The following is a 27,150-nucleotide window of genomic DNA, read 5'->3' on the forward strand; positions in this document are numbered from 1 at the left end:
AGCCTGGGGGGGGGCCGGGGCGGGCCCGGCGCCCAGGGGCAGTTCCGGCGGAAGGCAGCGGCGGTGGGTCCAGGCAGCGGCGTGTGTTTTCCCGCAGGCATGGTGCAGGACCCGTGGGGGCGGCTGGTGGCCGAGCTGCTGCTGCGGGCGGGGGCGGCCCGCGGCATCCTCTGCCTCTGCTCCCGCGCCTTCGTCGAGTGAGTAGCGGCCTCGCCGCCGCCGCCGCCACCCGGGCGGGAGGGGGGCGGGCCGGCCGGCCCCGCGTGTCCGCGTCCCCAGTGGCCGGGGGGAGGTTTCCGCGGGGCGGGGGGCGCGGGGAAGGGCCCTGCTGCCGCGGCCGTGGCGGCTGCAAGCAGGGGGAAGGTGCGCAAAAGGATTCCTATAGGTTGTGTTGACCAAGCGATACTGGCTGCGGGAGGGAGTGGGGCGCCTTGTAGGAGCGGGCCCGGCCCGGCCCGGCGGGCAGCCGCGGTTCCGCCGGTCGGGGCCCGCTCGCCTCCCGGGGAGGACGGGCCGCGCTCTTCCTGGCGGGGTCAGGGGCTGTGCGGGGCCGGGGCTCTGCCGCCGTCCCCTCCTTCCTTCCTTCCCCGGACGGGCGCGGGGGAAGCTGGAGGCTCCCCGGGGCTGAGGAGGAGCGAGTCTGTCGGGGTGCGGGGGGAGAGGGATGCTGCTGAGGGGCTGTCTGTGGCAGGCGGGTGGTTTGGGAGATGAGCTGTTGGTGGTAAACGCAGCTGAGGCGCTTGCGGAGCTGAGGTGCCCGCAGCGTTGGGTGGTGGCCGAAATATTTGCGGTTTTGGGGCTGAGGACACTAAATTCCCGCCGCTTAAGCGGAATGTTTTGTGGGCCCGAAATTTAATTCCCGGGTATTCTGTGGAGCGGCAGCGTTTTCTCAAGACCCCTCGTGTAGACTGTTCACGCTAGGCTTTAAAGTGCCGCCTTTTCCTTATTTTTCTTCGCTTCGCGTGTTTAAAATCACAGAGCAGCACGGGGGGGAAGGGACCCGAAAGGTCACGAGGGCCTGCGTTTGGTGGGAAAGGGAGCTTAGATGAGGTTATCTAGCACCCTGTCCCATCGCATCGGGAAACCTCCAGCGATGGGAGGCTCTGCCGCATCCCCCTGGGAGGTTGTTCCACCGAATGATTATTTTTACTGTAAAAAAAAAAAAAAAAAAAAAATCGTTTTAATGATGATCTTCTGCGTCAATGTCACTCTTCATTTTTACAGAGATCGAAAATTATATAAACTGGGATTAAAAGGATTTTATGTCAAAGATGATAATGACAGTACAGGTAAGGTAATAAAATGTACTGTGCAATGTGATGTGCTGTTAAAGGGAATTATGTGTGGTTATTTAAGGTACGGTAGGACTGTATAACTGCTAACCTGTAGTTTTGTTCTTATTTCTGGCTTGTTTTTCAGTACTTTTGTTATGGGGATCAATGTGGATAATAACTTAGCACTTGCATAACTTTCAAGTTCCTGTAATCTTGATGTGGAAGTTTGTGTCAAACCAGGTGCGATGCTTATTCCTGTTTGCACAGACTTAGCAGCTAAGCTCACACGATCTCTACCTGGTGCACAGAGCAGGTTTGCTCATAAGTGCCTGACCTGCTTTCAAATCATAATTTCAACTTCCCTAGCTCAAAATTAATTATATAATGGAGGGTCTGCAAATCCTAGATGTTTGCTTGGGAGTAATACTGTCCTGCTGCCTCTACCCCGGCCTAGGGCATTAGCTGGTGCTGATTAATCTGCTGGGCCAGAAGTAGAGAAGAAGCAATAGCCCTGATGGGGGAAATTATGATTTGCATGTACACAAGGAATCATATGCGGAGGACTAGAGGCATTAAGTCTCTCCCTGCTTGCTTGTATTTTAGGAGTAATCATGGTGCATGCTCTGCCAGTTTCAACACCAGTCCCTCGCTCCATCCTCCTGAGTTCCCCACACATGCCTATCTGAATATAATTGCTTTGCTCTCTGATTTTTACATTGCTGTCTTGCTAGCCGCAGCATCAAATAATAGCTTGATTTGAAAGGAAGGATTATGAACAGAAAGGAATGTCCGTAGAAGCTGAGAATGAATAGCACAGCTTAGATGGAAGCAATGTGAGTGGAGTGAAGGAGAATGTAAACTATGGTTTTGTGCATGTATGACTGAACTGTGGTGAGAGTAATCGGTTAAAAACAGAAGAGTCTTGCACTGTGTGATAATTTTGCAGTAAATATACCCTGACCAAAAAAAATCTTAAATTTTTCAGTTTTATCAACTGTGTCAAGAGCTTTTGTATTTCATAAGTTTTATCAATATACAGTTCCTACTTTGTGAGTGGCACCTGTCATTTTATATACATATGATGTTACTTAAAAATCTGGTAGATGTGCAAGCAGTGTTTCGATAGTTGATCAGTTATTCCTGAGATAATTATATTCTCTAGTTCACACATTACATTTTTGTAAAATCATATTATCTTTCTTAGTGTGTTTCTTTGAAAGATTTGAAACAAAGCCATCAGTTTCTTGTATTTTCAGCTTGCTCGGATACATGCCAAAAGAACTGCTGTAAAGCATTTTCTTTTCCTAATACTAATTTTTCTGTTGTTTGCTGGGCGTTACTGTAGCTTGCTCTGCAAGTTATTGAGTTGACTGACTGTGGTGGGTTGACCCCAAGCACCCACGCCCTCTACCCCAGTTTTTATTGCTAAGCATCACATTATATGGTTTTGACTACCCCTTCAGACAGTTTGGGTTAGCAGTCCCAGCTGTGTCCCCTCCCAGTCTCTTGCCCACCCCAGCCTACTCGCTGGAGAAAAGAGAAAGTTATGATGCTGTGCAAGCACTGCCCAGCGATAGTCAAAACCTCCCTGTGTTATCTACATTGTTTTAGCCACAGATCCAAACACAGCGCTACTCGGGCTGCTATGAGGGAAGTTAACTCCATCCCAGCCAGACCCAGTGCAATGTTTTGGCTGTCAAAGTTAGATTTTGATTCCTACTGATAGTTATACAGCAAATAAGATGCTTATGATGAAAATTTTGAATGGGAGAGGAAGTTTAAGAAGCAGTTCTGAATTTTTGTAGGCCATGCTGTTGTATTGTGGTATCAGAACCAGCTTATATTCACTTAATATAATTTGTTCATAGGGGAGGAACAAGCATCCGAGGAGGAGAACCATTGTCCCAATGCAACATTAAAGGTGGATATTAATCATGCTCTTGACCTGGAAGAAGTTGAACTAGACTCGGAGGCCGAGCTTATGAAGAGTATGGGATTGCCTCTTCAGTTTGGTGGGCAGTCAGCCCACAGGGACTTTGTGGTAAATCTTTATTTGCTTTATTTCTTCTGTTTACCTTGTGTTTCCAGACCTAGGTGCATGTCTGCTCCTTAGCTGTTTTTAAGACTGCCGTTCATGGAAATGCGTCTGAGCTGGCTTTAAGCTGCTTGCCTCATGTACTTGTAACAACACTGTGCTCTGTGCAGTTTGTAAAATCCACCTGCCAATTTGACTAAACGGGGCCAGGCTGTGCTTTTTCCTTCCATATCTATATTGCTCTTATTACTAGAGAGAGCTAGTTTAAAACAGCCATGGTAATGTTGATGCTCTGCTTCAGAACAACTAGTACACTCCAAACTGAGCACCTGTATTCATACTGTCTGCTTTAACCATTTGGCTTTAGATACTAATATAAAAAGCTAGTTCCTTAAATCCCCCTTGCAGCTGCTAGAGACGGGCTGTTCCAAAGGGCAGGAGTGAGGCTTGGATATGGACTTCCCGTAGAGAGTGGTTGGACTTTAGGTGAAGACTGAAGCTGTGCACAGATGAGAAAAAGACAGTGGGATATCCGCACTGTCCACTTTGTAGCATACAGACCGCCCTGGCAGTGAAAGAGTACTTTTGTGCAGAGCACTCTGTGGTTCCGACCTGATTAATTTGTAAATAAATAGGAGAAAGTTGTACATGATTTTAATTGATGGCATATAAATAGACCTTACAGGCATCCAACTTCAAGGATAAGGTACATGCATGATTTGTGTTGCTAACAATACTGCAAATAAGTTCAACAAGAAAATAATGCATGTTTTTACTTCTTTATAGTCCACCTTATGCATTTGTCAATGCAATGGAACTATGGATTGCAGCTGATGGGACATTTGGAGTGATACCTGTACATTTGCAGTCTTTTGCCCATGTGTGTTGTAGTCCCCATCACCGCCGCCTTTTTACCTGCCAAACTTAGTTTGGCAGTTTATGAAAAAATTATCAGACTTGAACAATGTGTTTTTCGTAGATGTTTTTATCTTGTATATATCTGTAAGCACAGGAAGCCCCACTGAAACAAGTGGAGTTGTATTTGATGAAACCAACAAGTTACCTTAGTGTTTCCTTTCGGTAACAGGTTTCTGTCTTCTGCGCCACTAGACAACTGTAGTAGTCTGAGTTTGTACCTCTTCAGGTACACAGAGATTTGGCTGCAATATTTACGGAGTTTACAAGTATAAAGCGATGCCTTTTTGTTTAAAGCATCCAAAGATGGCACGGATTTAACAGTCTATTAGGCTGAGCATTATATGTTCATTACCCTAATAAGACATCTTAACAGTGTTTGCCGGGTAGATACCAGGCAACAGTAAGGGTCAGCCTCCATGGCCACCTGAAACAGGCCCTTGATGATACTGAGATACTGTTTTACTGTTGAGCTTAGCCCAGTGACCCCTCAATTCCTGATCAGTCTCCCTTTAGGATTTTACGGTGTTTCATGTTGATGTCTTTCCTTCTGAATTCTTGAGCTGCTAATGACTTCCCTCTCAGCAGCCCCACTTCCATCTGTAATTCTGCCTTTTTGTGTATGTGTCTTTCTGTAGACTTTCTCACAACTTCCTCAGAAATGTCAGCCAAGGTTATGCAGCAGGGCCCTATCAGACCCATAAACCCTACAACCTTTTGTGGGGAGCAAGCTAACAGCAGAGTTACAGTGAGAGGGGGGGTTATAACGGAAATAGAAATGTGCTTGGAGAGAGGACAAGACTGCGTATATGTTGTGGATTCTAAGTATGTTTTTCCATTATATTTTAGGCAACAGAAAGTTATAGAAAGAGAAGTAACATGAAGATTATGAAAAAGAAAAAGAAGAAGCAAAAAGACTTGCAACAAAAACATGAGGATAAAATGGGGCAGGAATGCCAGGATCGAGTTTGTGGTGGTCATATCCAACCCATTTCTGGTGAGCTGGACATAGCTACAGAGCAATATGAGAAGAGCAGCAAACCCCAGGCTGTATGTGAAGGGAACTGTGAAAGTTCAGAAAGTCTTGCAAATGAGGCTTTACCCAGCGAACTTAAAGAAAAATGGGAGAAGTACTGGAGTGAGTACGGAGAGGGCCTTCTTTGGCAAAGTTGGCTCGAGAAGCATCAAGAGGTCTCATCGTCTGAGGCCACCACAGCTTCTGAGCCTTGGAATAGTCCAGACACCAAGGAAGAGTGGGAGCAGCATTATAGCGAACTGTACTGGTATTACTGGGAGCAGTTTCAGTACTGGACAAGTCAAGGATGGACTACTGAGAGCTCACATGGTGACAACGTGACAGATAATGGGGTTACCCAGGGGACAGGTTTTTCGGGAAAAATGGACTTGGTTAGCCCAGGGGCTGAATGCGGTGAAGTGCTGAGCTTGGAGCTGTCTCCCTCTGTCACCAGAAGTGAGGAAACACTCCCTCCAGGTGCTGAGCCCCACAGTGAAATAATCTCTGGGATTTGTAATTTAAATCTGAATTTGGAGGAAGTGGAGCAGAGCAGTGCAGCTCTAACAGTAGCCTACCAAGCTGCTCAAGAGCATAGTTCATCTGACAGTGAAAGCCAGAAGGAGCCCTGTGATGGAGGAAACAGGAAAAGGAGTGCATCTTGTGAAAATAAAAGTATTAACCAGTCAGGTAATAAAAAATCAGCTAAAATTGATTCTACCAGAATTTCTCTAGGTGGTTACATATAAGAAACAAGGGTATGTCTGTATTATGCCATTTTTAAAAGGTTGATCAAGTATTTCGTGGAGTGATTGCATACTTGATTCCTTTTTCTTCCTTCTGCTTGTCTGGACAGTTTCTCTTCTCTCTAACCTATATGTTGAATGTGTTCTTCAGCCAGAAGTGATTTTAGTAGAACATATACTTCATAAATCTTCAAACGTACTACAGAAGGTGGTGAGAAAGCACTGTTAGTGCTTATTTGTTTATTTACCTTACTATTGGTATTGCAGCTGTGTCATTCAGCTGATGTGTCTTTTCTCATTGATTGTCTAAAATGAATGAAAACTCAGGTTGATGTTCTCATGAATCTGACAAATTTTAAGAACAGCTTTTTGAGGGGAAAAAAAATAGTTCTGTATTTCTGGGGTTAGTGGGTTTTATTTTGCCTTCTGTCTAAAAATGCCATACTTGAAAATAAATTCTTGTTTTGTTGCACTGTGTTACTGTGGACCAGATGTCTTCCAGAGGTCCTTTCCAGCATTAAGTTATTAATTAGTCACTGAGCTGTAGTCATCTTTACAACCCCAAATTCGTACGTTCAACAGCTAGTGCTAACAAGTTAAAGTGCCAGGTAATGTAGTGGTATGGTGAAAGCCAGTGGCTGTGCCTTATAGTACTGGCAGAGCTTCTGTGAGGGAGGTACAAGACTGGGCTGGAGACGTTTTTGCCAGCTAGTTCATTGTACAGAGAAAGGAGAGCGCCATCTTGGTTGCCTGCCAGTTCTTCCTGCCAGCATTCACTGCAAGCAGCAGTGTGACGTCTTTGCTGACTGTTGTATGGTTTCTCCTGCTGAAAAGGAGGGACAAAGCACGTGAGTTAAGCGTCAGCAGCTTGGGGCTTCAGTTTGGTGGGAAACCTCTGAGTCCGCTGCTAGTGACTTTCTAAGGAGGGAAGAAGCAGGTGTGGTCCCATCTTGACCCTATAGCATAGTTGAACTGGTAGAGGTGAAAGGAAAATCTTTCCAACGCGAAATGAGGAGTGTTGGAATCCTCTCTTATTAAATGTATGTGAGTATCTTTGCATAGCTAGTGAAATAGAAACAAAATTTATGCACAAGGAAGAAACTGTTTTGAGTTTGTACTTTGTAGGCATTTTGTTTTTCGTGGAGAGCTGAGATCATTTGAAGTTGGTCCTGCTTAAGGTTATTGACTACCACGTAGCTCATACTGGAAGCTCATATTGGTATGTTGTCCCTCAAAGAAAGACAGGTAAAGCTCTGTGTGTTTGGCACTTGCACCTTATTTGTCAGATTCAGGTATGTCCGACAACCTAACTGTAGCTGCTGGCATACTTTGGGCACAGAAATTTATTTATGCAGAATGAAAATATGATCTCATGTATTTTTTTTCAGGTTCACAGGGGTCATGTAGCTCGAATTCAAATGACAAAGAACAATTGCTTCTTCATGACCAAGATGAAGATGAGGATGAAGAGCCTCCTGAATACAGACATGCCAAAGTCAAGAGAAGGCAAGTCATGAAATTTAGATGAGCTTTTTTTCTCCAGAAGCCTCCTGATTTATAGTAACTATTTGTTTGATTGAGGTTGTGAGTTAAAACTTCAGTACAAAACCACATAGTCTTCCATCACTGCTTGCCACTTTGCCTGGCAACAGGCGATGGATATTTCTTCTTTTCCATTGCTTTATGAAAACAATGTACGGTCTCAATGACTGTGCAAGGTGACACTACTATTCTTGTGTGACTGAGGTATACAAGATTGTTAAACTGGGTAGGACAACTCGCTTATCTAGGTCTAATTAGTGTAGATGATACAAGAATGATAGTAAATAACTTGTGTCATTTAATTGAATAATACACTGCCAGTAAAGTGCTCAGTCCTATGGCAATCATAAAATAGCTAATCTCTGCCTTGTCAGTCTCTTTCTTTCTCCTCTAAAAATTTATAGCCTTAAAGATGATGAGATGGTTCTTCCTCTCTAATAAATTTCCAAACTCAAAGGTGAAGGGATGGATGGAATTACTATCTGCTGATCGTGTAGCTTTGGGTTTGTTCTAATATTTTGCTGTTGCCGTAGCATTAATAATAGATAATAATATAGATAACATAATAGATGATGAAGGTAATTTGGAAATAGGGTGAACAAATACCATCTTCGTCATTTACTATTAAGACCATGTAAGTCTTAATAGTAAATATTTTAAGAGGTCATTTGGAATAGTTGGAATATTATAACCCCAATAGAAGGACATACGTCCCTAGAATTGGGTAAAAAAGAAAAGAGTATGTGCTCATGCATATGAATAGGCTGATGTTATCTGCCTTGCTTGGTTTTAGCAGTGGGTGGAAGAACTTACTGAAGCCCACATTTAAATGTTTTCAATACCTGAGTTTGTGTTATATCTGTAAAAAATCTGAGTGTTTTTTACAGTAAGTAATTTTGTCATCTGTGTGTTTTCCTAGCCATGAACTGGACGTGGATGAAAACCCAGTGGAAGATCCTGAGGAAACCTGCTCTGTTTTGGGCTTCAAGTGTGGCACAGGACAAAAGTAATTGCTTATGAGGAACTTGGGGGGGGGGGGGGGGGGGGAGTGTTCATAAGTCAGCTCTCTTGTTATTATTCAAATAGACCATTCATCTCCACTCCCATTTTGTTAAACTTTTGAAGATGATTCCCAGAGTTAGTCTCTGCTCTTAATAAAACTGTCATCCTTTGGCTAGAGAGAGAGATGCAAAGTTACAGATACTAATTAAAGAACAGAAAAAGTGCTTTGAGGCAGAAGTGTAATTTGTAACATACTTGCAGTTGTGTAAGTGTTAAATGGCTGGTCAGCTACTTAAATTAGAGCTTAAAGGCTCTGACAATGAATGCTCCTCTAAGTTTGGAGTCCTGTGAGCTTAGCTCATAATTTATAGCTGTTTCATATTAGAATGAGGTTGCTTCATACTAATAAAATGTTGCTATACTTATAAAGAGTTGCCAGGGTGTTGACCAGTGAAATTTCATTTTTGGTGGTACAATCTAAAGGTATGGTGGGTCAGTGCTGTAGAAGTAACATCATAGGGCACTGGTGGACTGTAGCTTAGCCCTAGCATTTCTGCAGGATGCAAGTTGTTTAGTACATGTGTATATATATGTTTCAAAGACGAGTATGTTTTGTACTTGTAGTTGACAATCTCTGTTCTTTCTACTTTATAAAAATTGAGTGAATTGTCTGTATTTCCTTTTTTTTTTTTTAATTGCATTTGCTAGGAGACAAAAGTAGCTGTTTTGGGAGGTTCTTGTGAGCCACCGAAAAGACGTTTTATTCTACTGTTTTAAGATATTTTTTCATTTCCTATTCTTCAGGCTGGTCTGGGAAATTGTTTCCACCTCAAGTTATCCACCTATTAAGTAAAAAAAAAAAAATTTAAAAATCTAAAACCAATTTGGGTAAACACTTTCAAGTAAAAATATTTAAAAGTTTTCATGAAGGTAAATTGTTTTGCAGCTACATTCAGTGACATATAGTTTAAAAGTGGAGCAAATGTCTCATAAAGAAATAATTTAGTCTAAATAATTTTCTGTAGACCTGTAGATATCAACATTTGTGGTAAAGCTTCCAGATTGGAAATTAGCCAAGTCCTTTTTTTTTTTTTTTTTTTTTTTTTTTTCTTTTTAAATTTCAGGTATGGTGGAATTCCAGATTTCACCCACCGAAGCGTGCAGTACTTGGAGAGAAAAGCAAAACTCAGGTCCAAATTCTTGGATATGCGTAAACCAAGGAAGAGCAAAAACACACACATCTTCTTTACAGAGGAATCTGAAACGTCTTGCAAAAAAAATAAAACTTTGAAGAAGGTAGATTTAATTGTTAGTGTTACTGTGATTCATAGATTTACCTGCTCCCTTACCTGTTGTTGAATTACAAAAGTGAAAAAAAATATAAATTGCCCAGAGTAGGTGGCCTTTTCTAAATGTCAGTCCACTGCTCTTTCTTTTTTCTTTTTTTTAATTTCCTTGCTTAGATGAAAAGTGGTTAGTTTAGGGTGGATATGGAAAGGTATTGGTGGACTCTTGCCAGTCTGTCAAGAGGAATGTGAGCTTAATGGTCAAGTTCTGTGAAAGTCATTTCTAACATCTGGGTACATTGTTCCTTGAGAGGGGTGTGTAGGTTTCTGTAGTTACTAAAAGCATCTCTGATTTTAAAATGCATGTGAGGGCATTTGTCAGTGCTGCCACGTCAGCAGTGAGAGAAAAATGTTTCTATGGGTTCAGTGGATTTCATGTAACTCCATGTTCTTAGTAATGTGTATCAACATTTTTGCTTACTCCTCTACTTGCATTTATTTTCACCTATAACTTCATGCTTTTTATTTTTTTAGCTCAGAAATTAGTAAGGAGTAGAAAAACTTGTTCACTGTAGGTTTTTCTTAGTTGAGTCTCTTTAAAATCTGTTACCTCGGATTTTCGATGTTACTTTTCTGCCTTCAGGGATGCTTGGCCTTCTCCTCCTTTGCACACCCAAGCACAAAACAGTGTTTTCTGGTGGTGACAGCACATGTTTTATTGAACTCCAGCCCCATTGCTATAACTTTTGATCAAAGCCTCGATCATCTTGCACCTGAGGCCAGTGTAGTTCGAGGGCAACTTTAATTACGTGAAGCAAAAAAAAATATAAATTTCCTCAGACTTTCTGTTAAAGAACTTCCCCAGACCTAGTGCCACTCAGAGCAATTGTAACGTAAAGGTGAGCATCTGTGTGTGCCTTTGAAGCGTTTGGACTAGCATCTGAAAGTTGGTTAGGATGTAATGTTGAGTTTTCTACTGTGCAGCAGAAGTCTTTGGCATGTGCACTGTTTTGTACATTTTGGAGCTGATGCAACTAGTGTGTGAAGTTAATTTTACCTGTTTATCTAAACCTGGAAGACAGAATTCTCTCTACGATCGCTTCTTTGAATGTGGATCAAAGACAAGGGAGTTAATTAAAAAGTAATAGCTTTGGTTGGTTTGACTATTTATGTTTCAGATATTACTTGAGAATCATTTATGGTATTTACAGTTGATTTTATGTGATTTCTTTTTTGCAGGTAGTTGATATCTAGTTCCCAAAGAAAGCTTGTTTTTAAAATGTTGTAAAAAGGGAGCAGAGTTAAGGACTTGTGTATTTTTCTGAATTTTTTGACTGTGGATATCTTACTTTTTTCAAAATACACATGGTTGAGAGTGTCATGGTGCCTTTGAACTCTGATGCTTTTAAACTAGCCTTACAGTTCAAAAGTAAGCTGGTTAACAGTCTAATCATCCATGATATTTGACAATCGCAGGTGGAGGAGTTCCTAAAGCGGGTTAATAAGCCTGGGGAGGAAGCCACATCTCAGCCAGCCTCCCTTCAGGGTAAAGCGGAGGCATCACCTGAGAGCAGCGACTTGGAGGATCAGGAAGGTGTTACTGCTGCACAGACTGCAACACTGAATGCTGAAAACCAAGAGCCACCGTCTTCCAGCACAGCCTTCACAGAACCTGGAGGGAGTAACCTTGAGGAGGAAGTGCAGGATGTGGCAGTGAGCGGCTCCAATGGCCAGGGTGCGGGGAAGCAGGAGCGTGGTTGTGAGCGGCAGCTAGTCTCTCTGGATATTCCCGATTATCTCCGGGCAGAGACAGAGGACGTCAGCCAAGGTACATCAGTTTCCCGCAAACTGGAAATGAGTTGGCAGTAGACTTAATACTGCCTTCCCAAATTACAGCGTTGTGTGGTATTTATTTATTCTGTTTATTCAGAGAGACTCGTTAGGTCCTAGGGGTGATGAGGCTGACTGAGAGCTGTGCTAGTGGAAGTAGCTTATTCCTGGAGTTCCACAATCCCAGATTTTGTCTTTAACATTGGCAGTATTTCTTTAAACAGTCATTGTTAATCCTAGATGTGATCTAACAGGTCTCCAATTCACACCCTTTTTCCCCGGTAAGGATGAGGGTAATTAACTTCAGGTAGGTACACAGACCATCAGGTTTTGGGTTCTCAGATGCACATTGCTGAGCTTTGGGGAGCACATGTTGTTAAAATTATTTTCGGGGGGGGGGGGGGAAGGAATTATATCATGAGCTTTTCTATTTTAACAGTGAACAAAGGAAAACAGGATTATTCAGGTTTCCACATATAGTTTAATCCTTCCTGCAGTAATTCAGTTATGTTAGATTTCTACTGTAAAACTGTAGTCTAGATTGGTTCTTATTCCTTATTTATATAAGGGCATTAAATTGGTCTCTGATCCACTTGCTTGTTCACTATGTAGAGTTTATTGCCATCAGTTGAAGATAATGGCTAGCCTGTTAAGGCTCTTAAATAATGGGTGAAGTGTTACGATTTTTAGGACTGTGACTGTTACTTGTCAGGTAACACTATTCCCATTAAATATAGGATGCTCTATTTTTAATTTAAACAACTAATCTGCATAGTCTGGCAAATGTTCCTAAAGGACGTTTAGCAGTGTTGTTAAACATGAGCATCTTACATCTTAACTCTCACCAACCTACCAATTACATTCCTAGCCTACAAGAACAGTGATTGTTAACTTTTGCAGTGTCTTCCAGCTGTAGATGAAAATATTACCACAAAGAAGAAGGAGAAAAAAAGGAGGAGAAGGAATAAAATTGCACTGGGAGCTATACCTGCTGAGATTGCTGCTGATCCAGAGCTGGTCAAGTACTGGGCACAACGCTACCGACTCTTCTCTCGGTTTGACGAGGGAATTAAACTAGACAGAGGTGTGTTTAGTCCTTGGTGGTACAAGATGTATCCAAACCTGTGGCCCTTCTTGGAATTTATTACTGATTGTCTCATAAGAGGAGCATTACTGAGAGTGTGTTTGCACCTCTGGATAAATTCCATGGCAGGTGAACAGAAGTCTTGGACTTCAGTAGAGCTTCTAGCATGGGACACCCCTGTTTGTGTTAGTCCTGATGATTGCTGAAGATCATACTGTACCCAAATTATGCGCAGTCAGGACTTTTTCAGAAACTCGATGACATATTTCTATACCTTATAAAATAATTCTGTGAAACTTCCAAATATGCTGGTGGATCTAGTTTTGTTTCGTTTTATTCTTACTTTCAGCAGTCACTTTCAAAGTTACTTTTTTTCTTTGTTTATGTGGAATCCACTTCCAAATCATAAATTTATAAGTAAAGGAGGAATGAGGATTACTGCTTTTTTGTATCTTGGCTTTGTTAGTTTTGTAAGCCTTTCACTTCTAATGCTCTCCCACATAAACATGTAGATTATTTTGCAGACCAGACATTGCTATAAAGAAAACAACATCAGATAAGAAAGAATATATTTCTGGTTTTATTTGTTACTGAGTGTAATTGTGATGTATAAAGTTTTTCATACCTGTCTCAGTGGGCTTGTCCTTGATAAGCCAGAATCCTCAGCACCAAGTTCAACAAAACATTTACTGAAATTCAGGCATATCTGTTTGCTTCAGTGAGACTTTGTTTGCTTAGCAAGTCACTGGACTGACCAGAGTTTATCATCTTCAAAGCCTAGATTTCGTGGTTGAATGCGCTAAGCCAAAATTGTTGGGATTAATGCTAAACCTTCAGTTGGGTAGGGGGGGTGTTGGTTGGCTGTTTTTATTTTAGGTGACCTTGAAATAGGAGGCGAAAATACACTTCTCTTTCCTTTGCAGAGGGATGGTTTTCTGTTACTCCTGAGAAAATAGCTGAGCATATTGCTGTCCGCGTCAGCCAGTCATTCAACTGCGATATCATAGTGGATGCGTTCTGTGGGGTTGGAGGAAATGCTATTCAGTTTGCATTGACATCAAAAAGAGGTAAGCAGGTGTTGTATATAGCGCATTATTTTGTTTCTTAAACCTTTTACCCTTAAAGTTTGGGTATGCGCTTTGTTTGCTGATACTTATTTTTTTCAGTGCTTCTGAAGCGACAGAAGCTTTTTTGCTTCATCAGACTCACAATATGAGCTTTTTGATTTCAAAAAGGACCTATAAAACTACTTTTTGATTTTAAGTCATAGTTGGATTTGTGTTGTACTAGTCAAAGTTATTTTTACGTGGTATAATAACTAGTCTGTCTAGCTCTGAAGACTGCTGGTAAAGGTTGAGTTTTGTTTGCAGTGCTGACCTGCAGAGATGCCAAAAAGCTGCTGCTTTTCCCACTTGTTACGCCAAGTCTGTGTACTCAAAAGCAGTTTACATGTGAATAGTACTTAAAACACTTGAATGGGATCACCTGCAGGTACAGCAGAATCAAATACAGAAAAGTGATGATAACGTAATATTAGTCTAAGTTCCTGTTGCCAGCTAATGAAATTGCAGTGAAACATTGAGAGTGCTTTCTGTAAAAATACATTGACTACCTGATAGTCTTCTACTCATCTAACACTTCTGAGTAATTTCTGAGCAAGACAATGGTAGCTTCTGCTGCATTAAATTTGGTAGGCTATGATCCATTCTGTAAATATTTTTTTTAAATTTCACTTAACTTTTTGTATTTCCTGGCTAAATTTTTATTTCTATGATTATGTACTGCCCTTGTATCATCTCTCTTGTGCTGTGTTGTTGGGTAGGTTTTTTTAAGCTCAATTTTCAGTACAATATGATCAGCCACAGATAAATGCTTATCCATCACAAAGGAGAAGAGTAAGTTTCTAATTGACATCCTTTAAGCTGTCAGGCTTCTGCCAAGTTTGAACTGAGGAGGATTTCCTCTCTTAGGCGGACAGCCTTACCTGTCCACTACTGGAGCTGAGATGGAGGATCGTCATGGTAGTAGATGTACGACTGCCAAAAGCTAAAGCTTCCCAGCTTTGCTACAGCAGCTGAGCCTTCCCAGCCTTGGTTGTGTGGCTTCTCTTGCTGGTTTGTGAATACAGCGGTTCTGCTCTTGGTGGAACCTCTGCTTCTGCCACACAAGTGCAGGTCATTCCCCTCTGAGGAGCCATAGCTTCATGTCTACCATGACCTATAAAACTGAAGTAGTCACCACACAACAGTAGATGATAGATGTGACTTGTATCTGGTGGCTGCAGAACACCTTCCTTCTGAAATGTCCTTCTGGTGGTCAGGTGGCATTCACAGTTCACGTTAACCTGTGCATTTGCTCTCTCTTTCACTTGCAGTGATTGCTATTGATATTGATCCTGAGAAGCTCAGTCTTGCGCGCAACAATGCTGAGGTGTACGGTGTGGCGGACCAAATAGAATTTGTGTGCGGAGACTTCATGGTGCTGGCTGCCGATCTGAAAGCAGATGTTGTGTTCCTCAGCCCACCCTGGGGGGGCCCTGACTACGCCACTGCCGAAATCTTCGATATCCAAACCATGATTTGCCCAGACGGATATCCTTTCAAAGTTACGCATTGTTGTGACTTTCAGTCATTTATGAGAGGCCTTCTCTTTCTTCTCCTCCCTCTTTTGACATGGGCTTTGCATATCCAATTGGCTGACTGGGGATGATGTGACCAGCAGCTGAAGTCCCAGATGTGCTGCATTTGTTTAGTTCTCGTTATGTGACTTTGACTACCTAAAATTAAGTATTTTTTTTATTTATTTATTTTTAAAAGTAAAAAATCCTCTAGCGAATTGTAGTAGCTTCTTAACTTAAAACATTCATTCAGCAGTTTTAACTCCTTTATATTATTTTATTAAAATACCCTGAAGTAATCAGATAGCCATGTGGTGTTTGTATATACGTAATAGTTATGTGAGCTATGACTTTGTCATCAATTCCACTTTTTAGTTGATTGATAGAAGGTATATCTTGTTTAGAATATCTTACTCAAACTATTCTCAATCATCTTCCTATGATTTGGGAAATCACAGAAGAGTGCAAGCAAAATATTAATGCTTTTAATGTATAAAATTCTGTACTAACTGACTAACATTGGTGTTGAGCACTTGTTCATCTGGGAAGATATTAGCACAATAGTTTCATCAAACATGAAGTGTGGTGGGGTTTTTTTCCCCCCTAGGTTGTTTCCCCCCTCAGTTGTTTCCTTTTTGGCTAAAATGTAGCCATATTTGTAAGAGTAAGAAAATCTTTATATGGATGTGCAAGAGAGATTCCATGAAATGCATTAAAAAACAAATATGAAACCAATGTACTAGTTATAAACTACATTCAAATTTCTCATACTTCTTTGTAGTTCAGTTAAGTTTTCTTAAAAAGTGAGGTGGCTTAGGTTTGGGGTTGGTTTTTTTTTTTTTCATACTTTCTAGGGCAATAGTGGTGAAATAGATACTCCTCTCAAATGCAGAAACTCTAACTCATAAACCCAGAAGACTAACTATAATTTAGTTGCATTATAGCTCAATTTGGGACATACTTTCAAAATGAATGAGTATAAAGCAACTTCTCCTTCCCCATTCTTGTTTCTTCCTTTACTGGCTTCTACATTTGAAATTTTCAGGCTCTCTAAGAAGATCACCAACAATATTGTGTATTTTCTACCTCGGAATGCTGACATTGACCAGGTGTGTTACTGGATAAGGGCTTGGTAATTACAGAAAGTTCAGCTGGCTTAAAACCAAAGTATTATAAGCACAAACTTTAAACTTTTAAGGTTTGTTCAGCTGAATGTGGGAGGTGTTTTTGTTTTCAATTTGAACCTTATGTTAGGTGATTTCTGGTTTTGCAGTACTTCTGATATATTTAGAAATGAAAATAGTAGATTACTTCCATGATTTTGATACTGTTCCTTCATAAAGCAACAGATTGAGGTTCTTATAGAAGTTCCCAAGCCAGTACATTTCTTGAGTGCCAGACAGATACATCATTATAAAAGAAAAAATTTTAACCAGCTCTTACTCTCTGGTAAGTTGCTGAGTCCTAAACTTTCATGACTTTCAGTTTATGAAGGACGTAGATCAGAGACAAATGTCATGCTACCAGAGGTGGTACTGATGCTGTCCACACAAATGTGTGGTTCCATATGGGCTGCTTTCATTGCAGTGATTAAATAGTTAGATAAATCGCTGACTTGATTAGCACACAATTTGTTTTACTGATATGTGGTTTTTTGTATTAGAGATTTTTGTTAGAATTTTTTTAAAGTAATTAGATGACTGTTAACAATTCCCCTGAGTGTCTGGTTTAGTTTCCTCTGTGTATTTTCTATGTTAATCATGTCTTGTAGCTTTTTGAAAAGAAGGGAGAAGTGAGATGTTCTCACCTGCAACACGCTGCAGAACTTCCCAGGATTATTTCCTGCTTTTCCAAAAGCTGTGTCTGACTTAGAGCAGGCAAGGTCTCAAGCCACATAGTGGCTTGCAGAATTATTGGTGGCAAACGGCTGGCTTGAGAAACAGGCTGAAATTCACATGGCCTGAGTATTAGCATACTATGAGGCTGTGCTATGCACAGCACCATTTGTACAGCAGGTGATGATTCAGTTGCATTTTGCATTTCATGCTGGTGAAATGTCAAAGTGACTTATGAATCTTTGAACAGGGACCTTAATTTTAGGCGGAGTTTCTCTAGTTTCAACTTCTAACTGCTGCATTTTATCAAATGTTTCATTCCTATGACGAAGAATGACCTTACCAGGTTTCTGCTCTGCTTATGAGCACTTTTTACTGGATTTGTAAATGGGCAAAGGCATCTACATTTCACTTATGTTCCCACAAAAGCATCTAAGAGTACTATCCACAGGCCTGCATCTATGCCTACAGAAGAGTTCAGGTTAGGTGTCTTGCTGCCTTTATATCTTGATCTTGTTGGCTCTGGGTGTTGTTGATGTGATTTGTGTTCCTTGAGGTACTTCCATGGGTTCGCCTTCGCACAAATGGCTGAAGAGTAACTGCTGTTGCTCAAAAACATGGCTTTGTGGGCATGGCTCAGTTATTAAAAGCACATGACTGGAGGCCTGGGTTCAGTTCAGTCGTCCAGGCTGTGGGCTGCTCTCTGGAAAAGCAATCAGCTCCTCATACCTTTCTGTAGAGATTGTGAGTTAGAGAGTATAAGAAAAAAACCCTAAAGGTTGATCATCTGAGAGTGGGGAAAGAGAATGTGAATAGCCCGCTGTTTCAGGAAATGTAGTCTTAATCCTGTGTGGACAGAGGTGTGTCAAACATGACAGACCCAAACATGACCTTGGTGGATACTTTAGTCCAGAGGAAACTGGTTATGGGTTTGGTTGCCATCACTCTGGCTGTATTTTAAAAACAAAGTTTCTGAATTTACTGCCACTACGCTTCCTGGGCTGTGAATCTCCAGAAAACCAGATTTATCATTGAAGTTCCTTAATGGTTTGTGTAGATGGTTGTCTTCTCAGTTTGCTCATGGTTTTGCCCACAATCCTCATCCATCTTACTTTTCTCATGGAACAGATAGGATGGCCTCTGCTGCAACAACTGCCTTGACGAGGGCCTGTGGACACCACTGCTAGGGTGTAGTTATGTAGCTTGGCTTGTGAATGTAGTCCATAAACTCTAGGGGCCTATAAAAGCTTGATGAATCTTACACTTTTTTTGCAGGAGATTAATACCTGACAACTGAGTAACTTGGATAAGGCAGTATTTGCTGAACGGATTATCCGATGCCTTAGATTTGAGTGGAAACTTAAAAACCTAAGTTTAATTTGTGATAACATTGCTCAGGCATATAAAGTTTGCCTCTTCTGTGTCCTCAAAAGTTAACTCTGTATGCTCGTACACTTATATAAGGCTTTCAGATATGGCTTAGCTCCTAGAATAGGTGGCCTAACATGCTTAACATGTAAGATGGCAGTTGTTAAAACTTAAGTACCCTGCCTTTTGTGTCTCATTGACTGGCTTGAAACTACAATCAAGGTGTGCTTGTGTGATTTGTCAATTAAAATTGATTTTATAAAGAGGACTTAATTGCCATTGCGAACTTCCATGAGGATGTTTAAACTGACTGTAAGGCAGTGTATCAGCGCAAGTTTGCTTGTCTGACAGTGGATCTCGGGCAGAAATGGAAATAGATGTCCAGCAATTAGAAGCGACTTTACAATAAAAACCTCTAGTTAAGGTGGTGTAAATTAGTAAGGTGGAAAATACGTGCTGCTTTTTACTGTTAGATAGCTAACATAGAATAGGGATCCTGCTGCTGGTGTGAAAGTACATGGTAGCTGACCTCGACCTAGCTGTGTCGGAGGACTCGGAGTTCATTGCCTTATTGGTAGACAGGACATCCAACCTTATTCCACATGATTTTATTGCAAAAACAGTGCTTATTATGTCTGCAGGCATGGCCTTTTCTGTGTAGAATTAGTCTTGTAGAGGCAGATGGGGTTCCTTGAACTCCATTACAAAAGTCACAGAGTTTAGGTGGAAGAGGAGAAATGAACTTCTGTATTTCTGCCTCGAGAGGGAGCAGCGAACCAGTGGAATATGGTTGGTGAGCTTACAAGAAATGTGAAACGTTTCCCTTAATTGCATCAAATCTTGTTTACAACCATGGACTTGTTACAAAATTTGTAATATATACAGGTCCATTCTTAGGTCGAATCAACCTTGCAAAATATTCTTTCTAGTTGAGGAATAATCAGGGATTATTATATATATGTGTGTGTGCACATACATTAATAAAACAATTTTTTTTTATAATGCCTATTATGTAGTTCATGTGTGACACCCTTGCAATACCCATCTCTTTGCAGCATCTTTACATCTGACCCTTTTTTTTTTCTTTAAGTTTTTTTCACATCCCTAAAAAAAATAAAAAAGGGAGGGGGGGGAGACTACCAGTCAGAAGTATATTAATACTGCTTCAGTTCTGGGGGGCTGAACTTGTATTTGGCTGCCAGTGGTGTTTTTGAAAAGCAAAACAAAAAGTTTGACCTACTTAAAATTCCCACAAAGTAGGAAGGAATTAGAAATCACTGTGTCAAATAGGCTTGCATATTTAAATCAAAATTATGCCCCAGCAAAATGAAGTGAAAACACCTGATAAATACTTGGGTAGTTGAAAGCTGTTCTTGCCTTCTATGAGAAGAATTAATGGTACTAATTTAAGCTGATGTTATTTATATTAAAAAAAAAAAAAAAAAGAGAGCAAGAATATACATGCCTTGGCAAAATTCAGATGAAAATAAATTTCCTCCCTCCCCTCTGTGCTGTTGATTGGCAGCAGGGAACCTTCCCCAACATCCATCCCTTTCTTGGTGGGTTCATTTCCACCAGATCAAGGGGGAAACAGGTGATATCTGCAAGTGATCCTACATTTAGGTCTTAATACTCCATCAAAATGTAACAGAGACCTCCATGAGTGACTTAAGAAGCAAGCTTGTTGAGACAGAATGGTTAAATGTCTCTGAAGTGTTCAGCAAGCTGTGCTCCGCTTTATTGTGCGGAATGGGAAGTGTGTACTCACCTCAGGGACCAGGACTCATCCCAAGTAGCCCAGTCTCTTGCATGGGCTGTTTACTGTACCAGATAATACTTCTGTATCTTCGTAGCAAAGGAGGAGGAACCTGGGATTTGTTGCTGTAGGACCTTCTCCCTAATGATGGGATAGCTTCTTTTCACCTCATTGCAGAAGACGTGCTCAGCTACATAAGATACCAAAATACACCCTCCTGAGTGTTCACATACTAACGTAGTGATGCTCCTGACTCTTCTGGTAAGCCGTGTGAGTGCTGCTTTAGAGGTATTTACTGTTCTCTCCCTGGTGGTCAGAATGGAGTCAGGCTGCATGATGGCTCCCCCCAGTAAACAGATGAGCCTAAAATGTTGGTGACCTGGTATGTTGTGAGACAGGTGATGACATCAGCATCCTTACCAGCCTCGTCAAGTTTGAGAGACAGAGTACTGAGGAATCGAGAGTTCATTACTTATCCTGACTGTGGATGGTTAACTGCTCAGATACTGTATCGTGCTTTAGTGATTATCCTAAACTTCTTCACTGTTCTTTGAAGACAGTCATATTGTACAAATTTACAGATGGTGGTTTAATTCAGAAACAGATTTCTCTCCTTTAACAAAAAGACAATCTTATGGATATATGTTTACCATGGGATTATCTTTAAGTCTTTCTGATTTTTTAGCTGCTGGAAATGTTGCATATTTAACTATATTTAGCTATATTTAGCATATAGCAGTGCAAGCTTTAATTTTTCTGTTGTGCCTTAATATATCAAACCAGCAGGATAATTGAGGCCAATTTTCAGATAACATTTCAATCTTTATGACCCTTATAGCAGAGCAAGCAAATCTATTAGAATAATATTGGTCTGCTCTTCAAACAGAATACGAGTGACTTTGCTAATTGAAGATGATTCTGAGAGGAAAATGCCTGATTATTATTCAACTTGAGGGCTAGCTTTTTGAGTTAGAAAAGTGTTGGTCTATCCAAGGGCCAGTGGCACTGGGAGGATGCGCTGCATGAGAGGAGCTGTGTGGTGGACATGGTGTGACATTTCAGACGTGTGGGAGATGCGGTGGGAAGTGATAAATGCTGTGCGCTAGCAAAGGTGTTCACGGGCATGTGCTCTTTTAGCTGTATTATTTATGGTATTCTCCCACGTGTTTCCTACTGATTGACTGGAACTATATAAACTGGGATCAGAATGCTAATTGGCAGGCTCTCACCACTTAAACTAGCTAGTGATTTATTTGTTACCAGCTAGTTATAGTTCCATCCATTACGAGCTGACCTACCAGCAGTCTGCTTGGTGTTGTATAGGTTTGTAACAAAGTCCCCACTAGGAAGATCTTACAGGCTGCATTTATTCACTTAAGACACTGTGTTTTTAAAAACAGGGTAAGAAGCAGGGAAAGGTTTACGTTAGTCTTTATGCACTTTTTTTTTTTAACCAGTCGCTTTTCAGACCTCTTCCTGGCTTTGTATTGAAAACTTTGTGTGCATCTTTTTGAAGATTTGATGACTGCCACAAAACTTTATAAATTGCGTAGATTCCTGGGTTTGGTGTGTTTTGGTTTTTGGAGGTGGGTGTTTTGTTTTTTTGTTGTTTGTGATAGCCATGCCTAATTTAGTGAAATTTCACTGTTGTTGGAGCTTTTGCTGTCCTAAATGTTGGTGCTTCAGACCTGGTTTACCTTTCAAATACTGTCAGAGGATACAAATTACCTTTTGTTCCTTGTCTAGTGTGTAGAGTGATTCCCTGAGCCCAGAGTTAAGCAAGGTGCTCTTGACCCTGGTAGCCATACAAAGAATACACATCAATACACATCATGCAGGTAGTTTTCTTTTTTTCTTGCTTTTGTTCCGAATATTTCATCTGCGTCATCCATTTTGAGAGAATCTAGAGTTGGACACCGAAGCCTCGTTCTGTCTGCAAGTCTAGTGTTTGGATGGGAAGATGTTTGCTGTGTTTCTTCTGTTCTTGAAAGTCCAGTTGTTACAAATGACCGGTCAATGAAGGGAGTGTAAAGATGGGGAAAACTCATTTTTTTTTTATTTATTTTAATTCTATCTGGTGTAATTCAGAGAACAGAAAATCATACCAGAGAGATCAGTTTAATAAAAGAATATGTGGTAACCTCTGCAAATTAAGAAATTTGGTGGGAGGCTGACTAGTAAAACTACCACTGGCCCCTTTCTGTGATTTTTAAACTGAAGACCTAGTCAAATGGGACCTGCTGAGCAATGTCATGTTTATTTAGGAGTAAATACAGCAATGAGCAAAGCAGGGAGGGAGAGGCCAAGAGATGAACTCAGATTAATTTGATTGTATATTTACTTCATTTGCCTGTGTATTAGAGCAGTTGGCAGGTAAAAGAGTCGATATGTTTTGCAGGCTGATCATTTCTAAGTGAATGTAATTGCGTACCCTTCAGCAGTGACTATCATGTTAATACCAGCAGCTTTTAAGCAGGCTGCTTTAAACTCACATTCGTTATCTGTCCGTGATGAAAAATAAAGCCAGAAGATACCCCCAGCATACACCAAGCCAGAGTGGTGCTTCTGGACCTCAGTATTCCTAAAGCTCGTAGCACTTGAATACTAAATTGTAGTTTGTCCACCTCAAGTTTAAAAAAAAAAAAAAAAAAGAGGAAATATATATATCTCTTGCCTGTCAAAGGGTGGCAGCACCACCGTGGCAGTGGCATAATTCATAATTCACCTGCAGATATAAAAATGCTGCCCGAGAGCATTTTGTTTTATTATGTTCAATGTAAAGAATACCACTGCTGCCTTTTTTTTTTTTTTTTTTTTTTTTTTTGTCTCAAAGTGGCTTGGGATTTTTTTTTTTCCCCCGTAGCCTTTAGGTTGGTTGGGGCGTGGGGAGTGCCCTCCTTTTGCTAGTGTTCTATAAAATGAAATGAATCATAGTGTCCTTGTGTGACTGCCTGTTAAGCCAAGAAGCTTATATTTCTTATGCCTTACAAAAGTTTTTTGGAGGATGGAAAACATGGCAATAGAGCTTTTTATCCACAGTAACCTTAATTGGTGGCTGGAACAGATAGGAAGTTATTTTACTAAAGGAATTTCAGTATGATTAAAAAAACAAACCCCGCGAGGACAGCAGGAAAACCTTTGAATTAAAAAATAAACCTGAACAATATAAAACAAGTTTGCACCTTAAGCAATTTGTGCTCCTAAAGTGATCTTCCATGTTTGTTTCCCTTTTCATATTTCTTTTCTGATGTCCCCTCTTTTAAACTTGAGACCAAAGCAGCTGGATGTGTTTTGAATGCTCTTTGCCTGTAGCTGGGGACTATTCCCATCTGCAGTCACTGAACTGAAGGATGGAGCATCCAGGTGAGAGGGATGCGGGGAGACGTCAGCTGAAGCTGCATCCTTTGCCTCTGTGCAGGGAAGTGTGTGGCACGTGCCGCAAAGGAGGCAGTATCTGCCCCCCCATACATGGGTGTGGGCTAAAGAACAAACTAGGATGAGGAGAACTGCCAGCAGGGAATCATTGTGTTTGCACAGGAAAACACAAAATAAATGAATTTTGGACTTGTCCAGTTTTTTAAAAAAACTAAGTCTTGCCATACTCACCGTTGTAGTTCACTTAAAGAGATGCATGTCGGTGTTTCTAAAAATAGGTGAGCATCTTTGTTTTTCTCAAAACGTCGCTCCTCAATCCTTTCCAACTTTTAGAGAGCATCCTTCTGCCAAGCTGGCACCTTCCTGGAGCTTGGTGTGTGGCAGCTTTCCCTTGTTAAGCTGTCAGGGTTGACTGAACCCTTCTGAGGAAAACTTGGCAACTCCTACGTAATTAAATTTGCGACATTCAGCAATTTACAAATGAGCATCCTTGCAGAGGATCTGCATTTTGCTCCTCTGAATATCGGGTGGGATTGAGGAGTGCGGCGCTGGATCCATCCCTGTGGAGCTTACGCCTATGTGCTCATTAGATTTTTGTCATCGTTGGGTTTATCAAATACTCTTAGTAGTCATTTGAAATTAGCCTTAGTTATTCTGGATTTAACACTTAGAGACTAGACACAGCATATGTAACTTCTCGGATGTCCTTCAGTAGATGCCACCCCTCAGCGGAGGAACATTTGCCTGTGTTACCGATGAAGCATTTTCTTTACTTGGTCTTCTAAGAGAAATATTTACTAAACACTTGCATTAAATATCAATGCATTAGTCATACTTAAATATGTTAGTGACACAAATCATGCCCTGAAAGCAGGAGTGCGTAACTTCGAGACAGTAATTTCAATATTCTTATATTAAGTTGACTGATTCAATTAATATTCCGGAATACTTAAGCAACATTAGCTATAAAGTGCAAAGCCTTTAAAGCTTTTTGGAAGGGACATTCCAGCTTTTGCTCATAGTAAATTAAAAGTACAAACAGCGTCTTCCTAGAGAAAAAATACATATTGCTTGACAATGTTAACTGCTTTTAGGATTTCAAGTAAGGAAAGATAAATTGGGAAATTAACATTCCTGATCACTTGCCAATTTCAGATTCTTGTGCTATTTATAAGTCAGCCAGCTTCTGTTTTTTTACTTAAGTGGCAGGTTCCTCCTTGACGAGAAGGTGGAGACTTTTTTTCTGATTACCATTAAATTGAAGGATGAAGAAACTGCTCATGCTTTTGTTTTTGTCTGCAGAAACAAAAAAATGAAAAGGGAGAAAAAAAAAAAAACCAAAACAGAAAAGTAAACGCCTGGTTTAGATAAGTGTGGTAATTTTCTGGGCAAGTCAATAAAAGTTCAAAGTATAATTTAGATTAATCTGTTATTTCCTCTGATAGTAGGCTGGTTTTTTACTTACAGTAAAATAAAGGAAGTTCAGCATGTTTAAATATAAACCTGCGCTACAGAGTCAAGTCTCAAAGGAGTTCAGAAGTGTTAATAATGCAACCTGAACTTTAAGTTTCAGCTGCTAACGTCACGGACTTCTTGGTTTAAAGATCAGTTAAAGTCTACTGCAGGCTTGTAGACCTTGATTGCTTTGTCTGGGAGCTATAGGGATAGTTTTCCTGCAGCAGGCAGGGAAAACAGCAGCAGGGAGCACAACTGGCTGTGGAGCAGGGACACCCACCACAGGACAGGTCCTCGGGGCCCACGATGTGGGGAGAAAAGCAGGCAACGCTCAGCTTTGGTGGTGTTCTCTTCCTTCTGGCTGTGCAGTCTGTCCTGGTGAGAAATCAGTAGCCTGTAGGGCTGCCGTCCCTCAAAGGGGTCGTACTGGGTGCTGTGATTAGGAACCAGGAGAGGAGAGAGCATTGTGCGCTCTAGTTCAAAATGCAAAGTCTGCTGCAAAATGTTGTCGGTCTGTAATCATGAAGCATTAAAGGTGTGCAGCAGTCAACAGAGCGTGAACGGTGAAATTCTCACTCCAGTGATTGTAAACACGAGAGCTGGGACCAGCGCTGCCTGATGGGCTCTCCCTGCCTGCAGTTACTCGGCTGCCTGCAGCCGTGTCCTCAACACTGCCCGAGACTCCCGTGCACACAACAGCATGTTGTTGTTGTTGCAACAGTAACTCTTTTTTGTGAGGTTCTCTGCCAGTTTGGGGTTTTGGGGTTGTTTTGTTTTGGGTTGTTTCCCCCCCCCTCCCCCCCCCCCTTCAGTGAAACCTTTATGCTTCCTAATTCCAGGATTTGGTTTTAGTCTTCCCCCAAAACTTGGGATTTTCACACCTTTAAAGCACAGCTTGATTTTTGCTGCAACTGGGTGTCTCGAACGCCAAGTTCCCTGCAAACCGGAGACTAGCATCTCTCCCCTCAGCACGGCATGTGAAACAATGAGTATTATCTTTAGTTCTGAAGTCCTCTTTATTTTCATGGCTTGGGGTGAGGGGGATTTTTCAGTCACAAGAAAGCCACAAACCACTTCTGTGAGTAAGAGCAGACACGGAAAGAGGACCAGAGGCATTAGGTGCCAAACAACATTGTCACCAGCATTAACAGAGCAAAGATGTGTTTTATGTGATATTTCATGTGAATGAAAGGTTTGGGGGTTCACCTCTTTTCCTGTGTATTGACTGATTTGCCTTTTGTTCTTTGTTTTTCAGGTGGCTTCATTAGCAGGGCCAGGAGGGAAAGTTGAAATAGAACAAAATTTTCTCAATAACAAACTGAAGACGATAACAGCTTATTTTGGTGATCTAATAAGGCATGACATCGCCTGAACTCACTGTGGATTCTTCCAAACCCAACCTCCCTGACTGCTGCTTTGCTTAAGCTTTTTTACAGCTGGCTGGTCAAAAATGACTTAAAGCCATTTTCCGCTTTAATTTCTGTTTACAGAAATTTGTTGTGTTTATTGCTACTGTCAATAAATGTTTTATAATAATTTTCACAAGATTGTAAACATAGAGGAGCTGTGAATATAGGAGAAAAAAAATCTTTATAAAATGCGGCCTTGTAAGGTTCAAGTCCAACCAGTTGAAGGGGAGTTCAGGCTTTCTTTGCCACTCTCACATGTGCTACTCCTGTACTTGCTCGGGTTTTGAGCGTTCAGGGGGTCGAAAAGAATAGCCTGAAAGTCGCCGTTTGTCCAGAACTACTGTCTGTGCTTGAGAAACTAAAGTATCTGAACGTTAGGTGGAACTAGATGGTCAGGTACGCCACCAGAGGTTAAGCCTTTCCAGCTTTCCTTTGTAGGATGAAGGTCCACACATCTCTTAGAGTGAGTACTCTGGCTTCTTGCAGCACAGGGAGAGAGCAGGGTGCGTTTGTTGCTGGCGGCAGGGTTCTACCCTCTGGTTTTTTGTTTATTTTCTATTTTTCCTCCTTGCCAGCTCTCTTCATTACAAAAATATTTTGAAGTAACCT

At 41.1% G+C, this 27,150-nt stretch overlaps 1 protein-coding gene across 1 annotated transcript; it reads left to right on the plus strand.

The window, feature by feature from the left end:
• Positions 1 to 69: 69 nt before the first annotated feature.
• On the plus strand, positions 70 to 26,651 carry TGS1 (trimethylguanosine synthase 1). Its single transcript, XM_082479543.1, has 13 exons — positions 70 to 197; positions 1,225 to 1,289; positions 3,143 to 3,315; positions 5,074 to 5,926; positions 7,371 to 7,488; positions 8,444 to 8,530; positions 9,651 to 9,822; positions 11,289 to 11,640; positions 12,553 to 12,726; positions 13,650 to 13,793; positions 15,101 to 15,317; positions 16,374 to 16,452; positions 26,388 to 26,651. Exons 1-13 carry the CDS (start codon positions 100 to 102, stop codon positions 26,502 to 26,504), a joined length of 2,649 nt encoding a protein of 882 aa, XP_082335669.1. The 5' UTR covers positions 70 to 99; the 3' UTR covers positions 26,505 to 26,651.
• Positions 26,652 to 27,150: the final 499 nt, after the last annotated feature.

This window comes from Vanellus vanellus (assembly GCF_965231255.1).
Source record: "Vanellus vanellus genome assembly, chromosome: 2".
Taxonomy (NCBI): Eukaryota; Metazoa; Chordata; class Aves; order Charadriiformes; family Charadriidae; genus Vanellus; species Vanellus vanellus.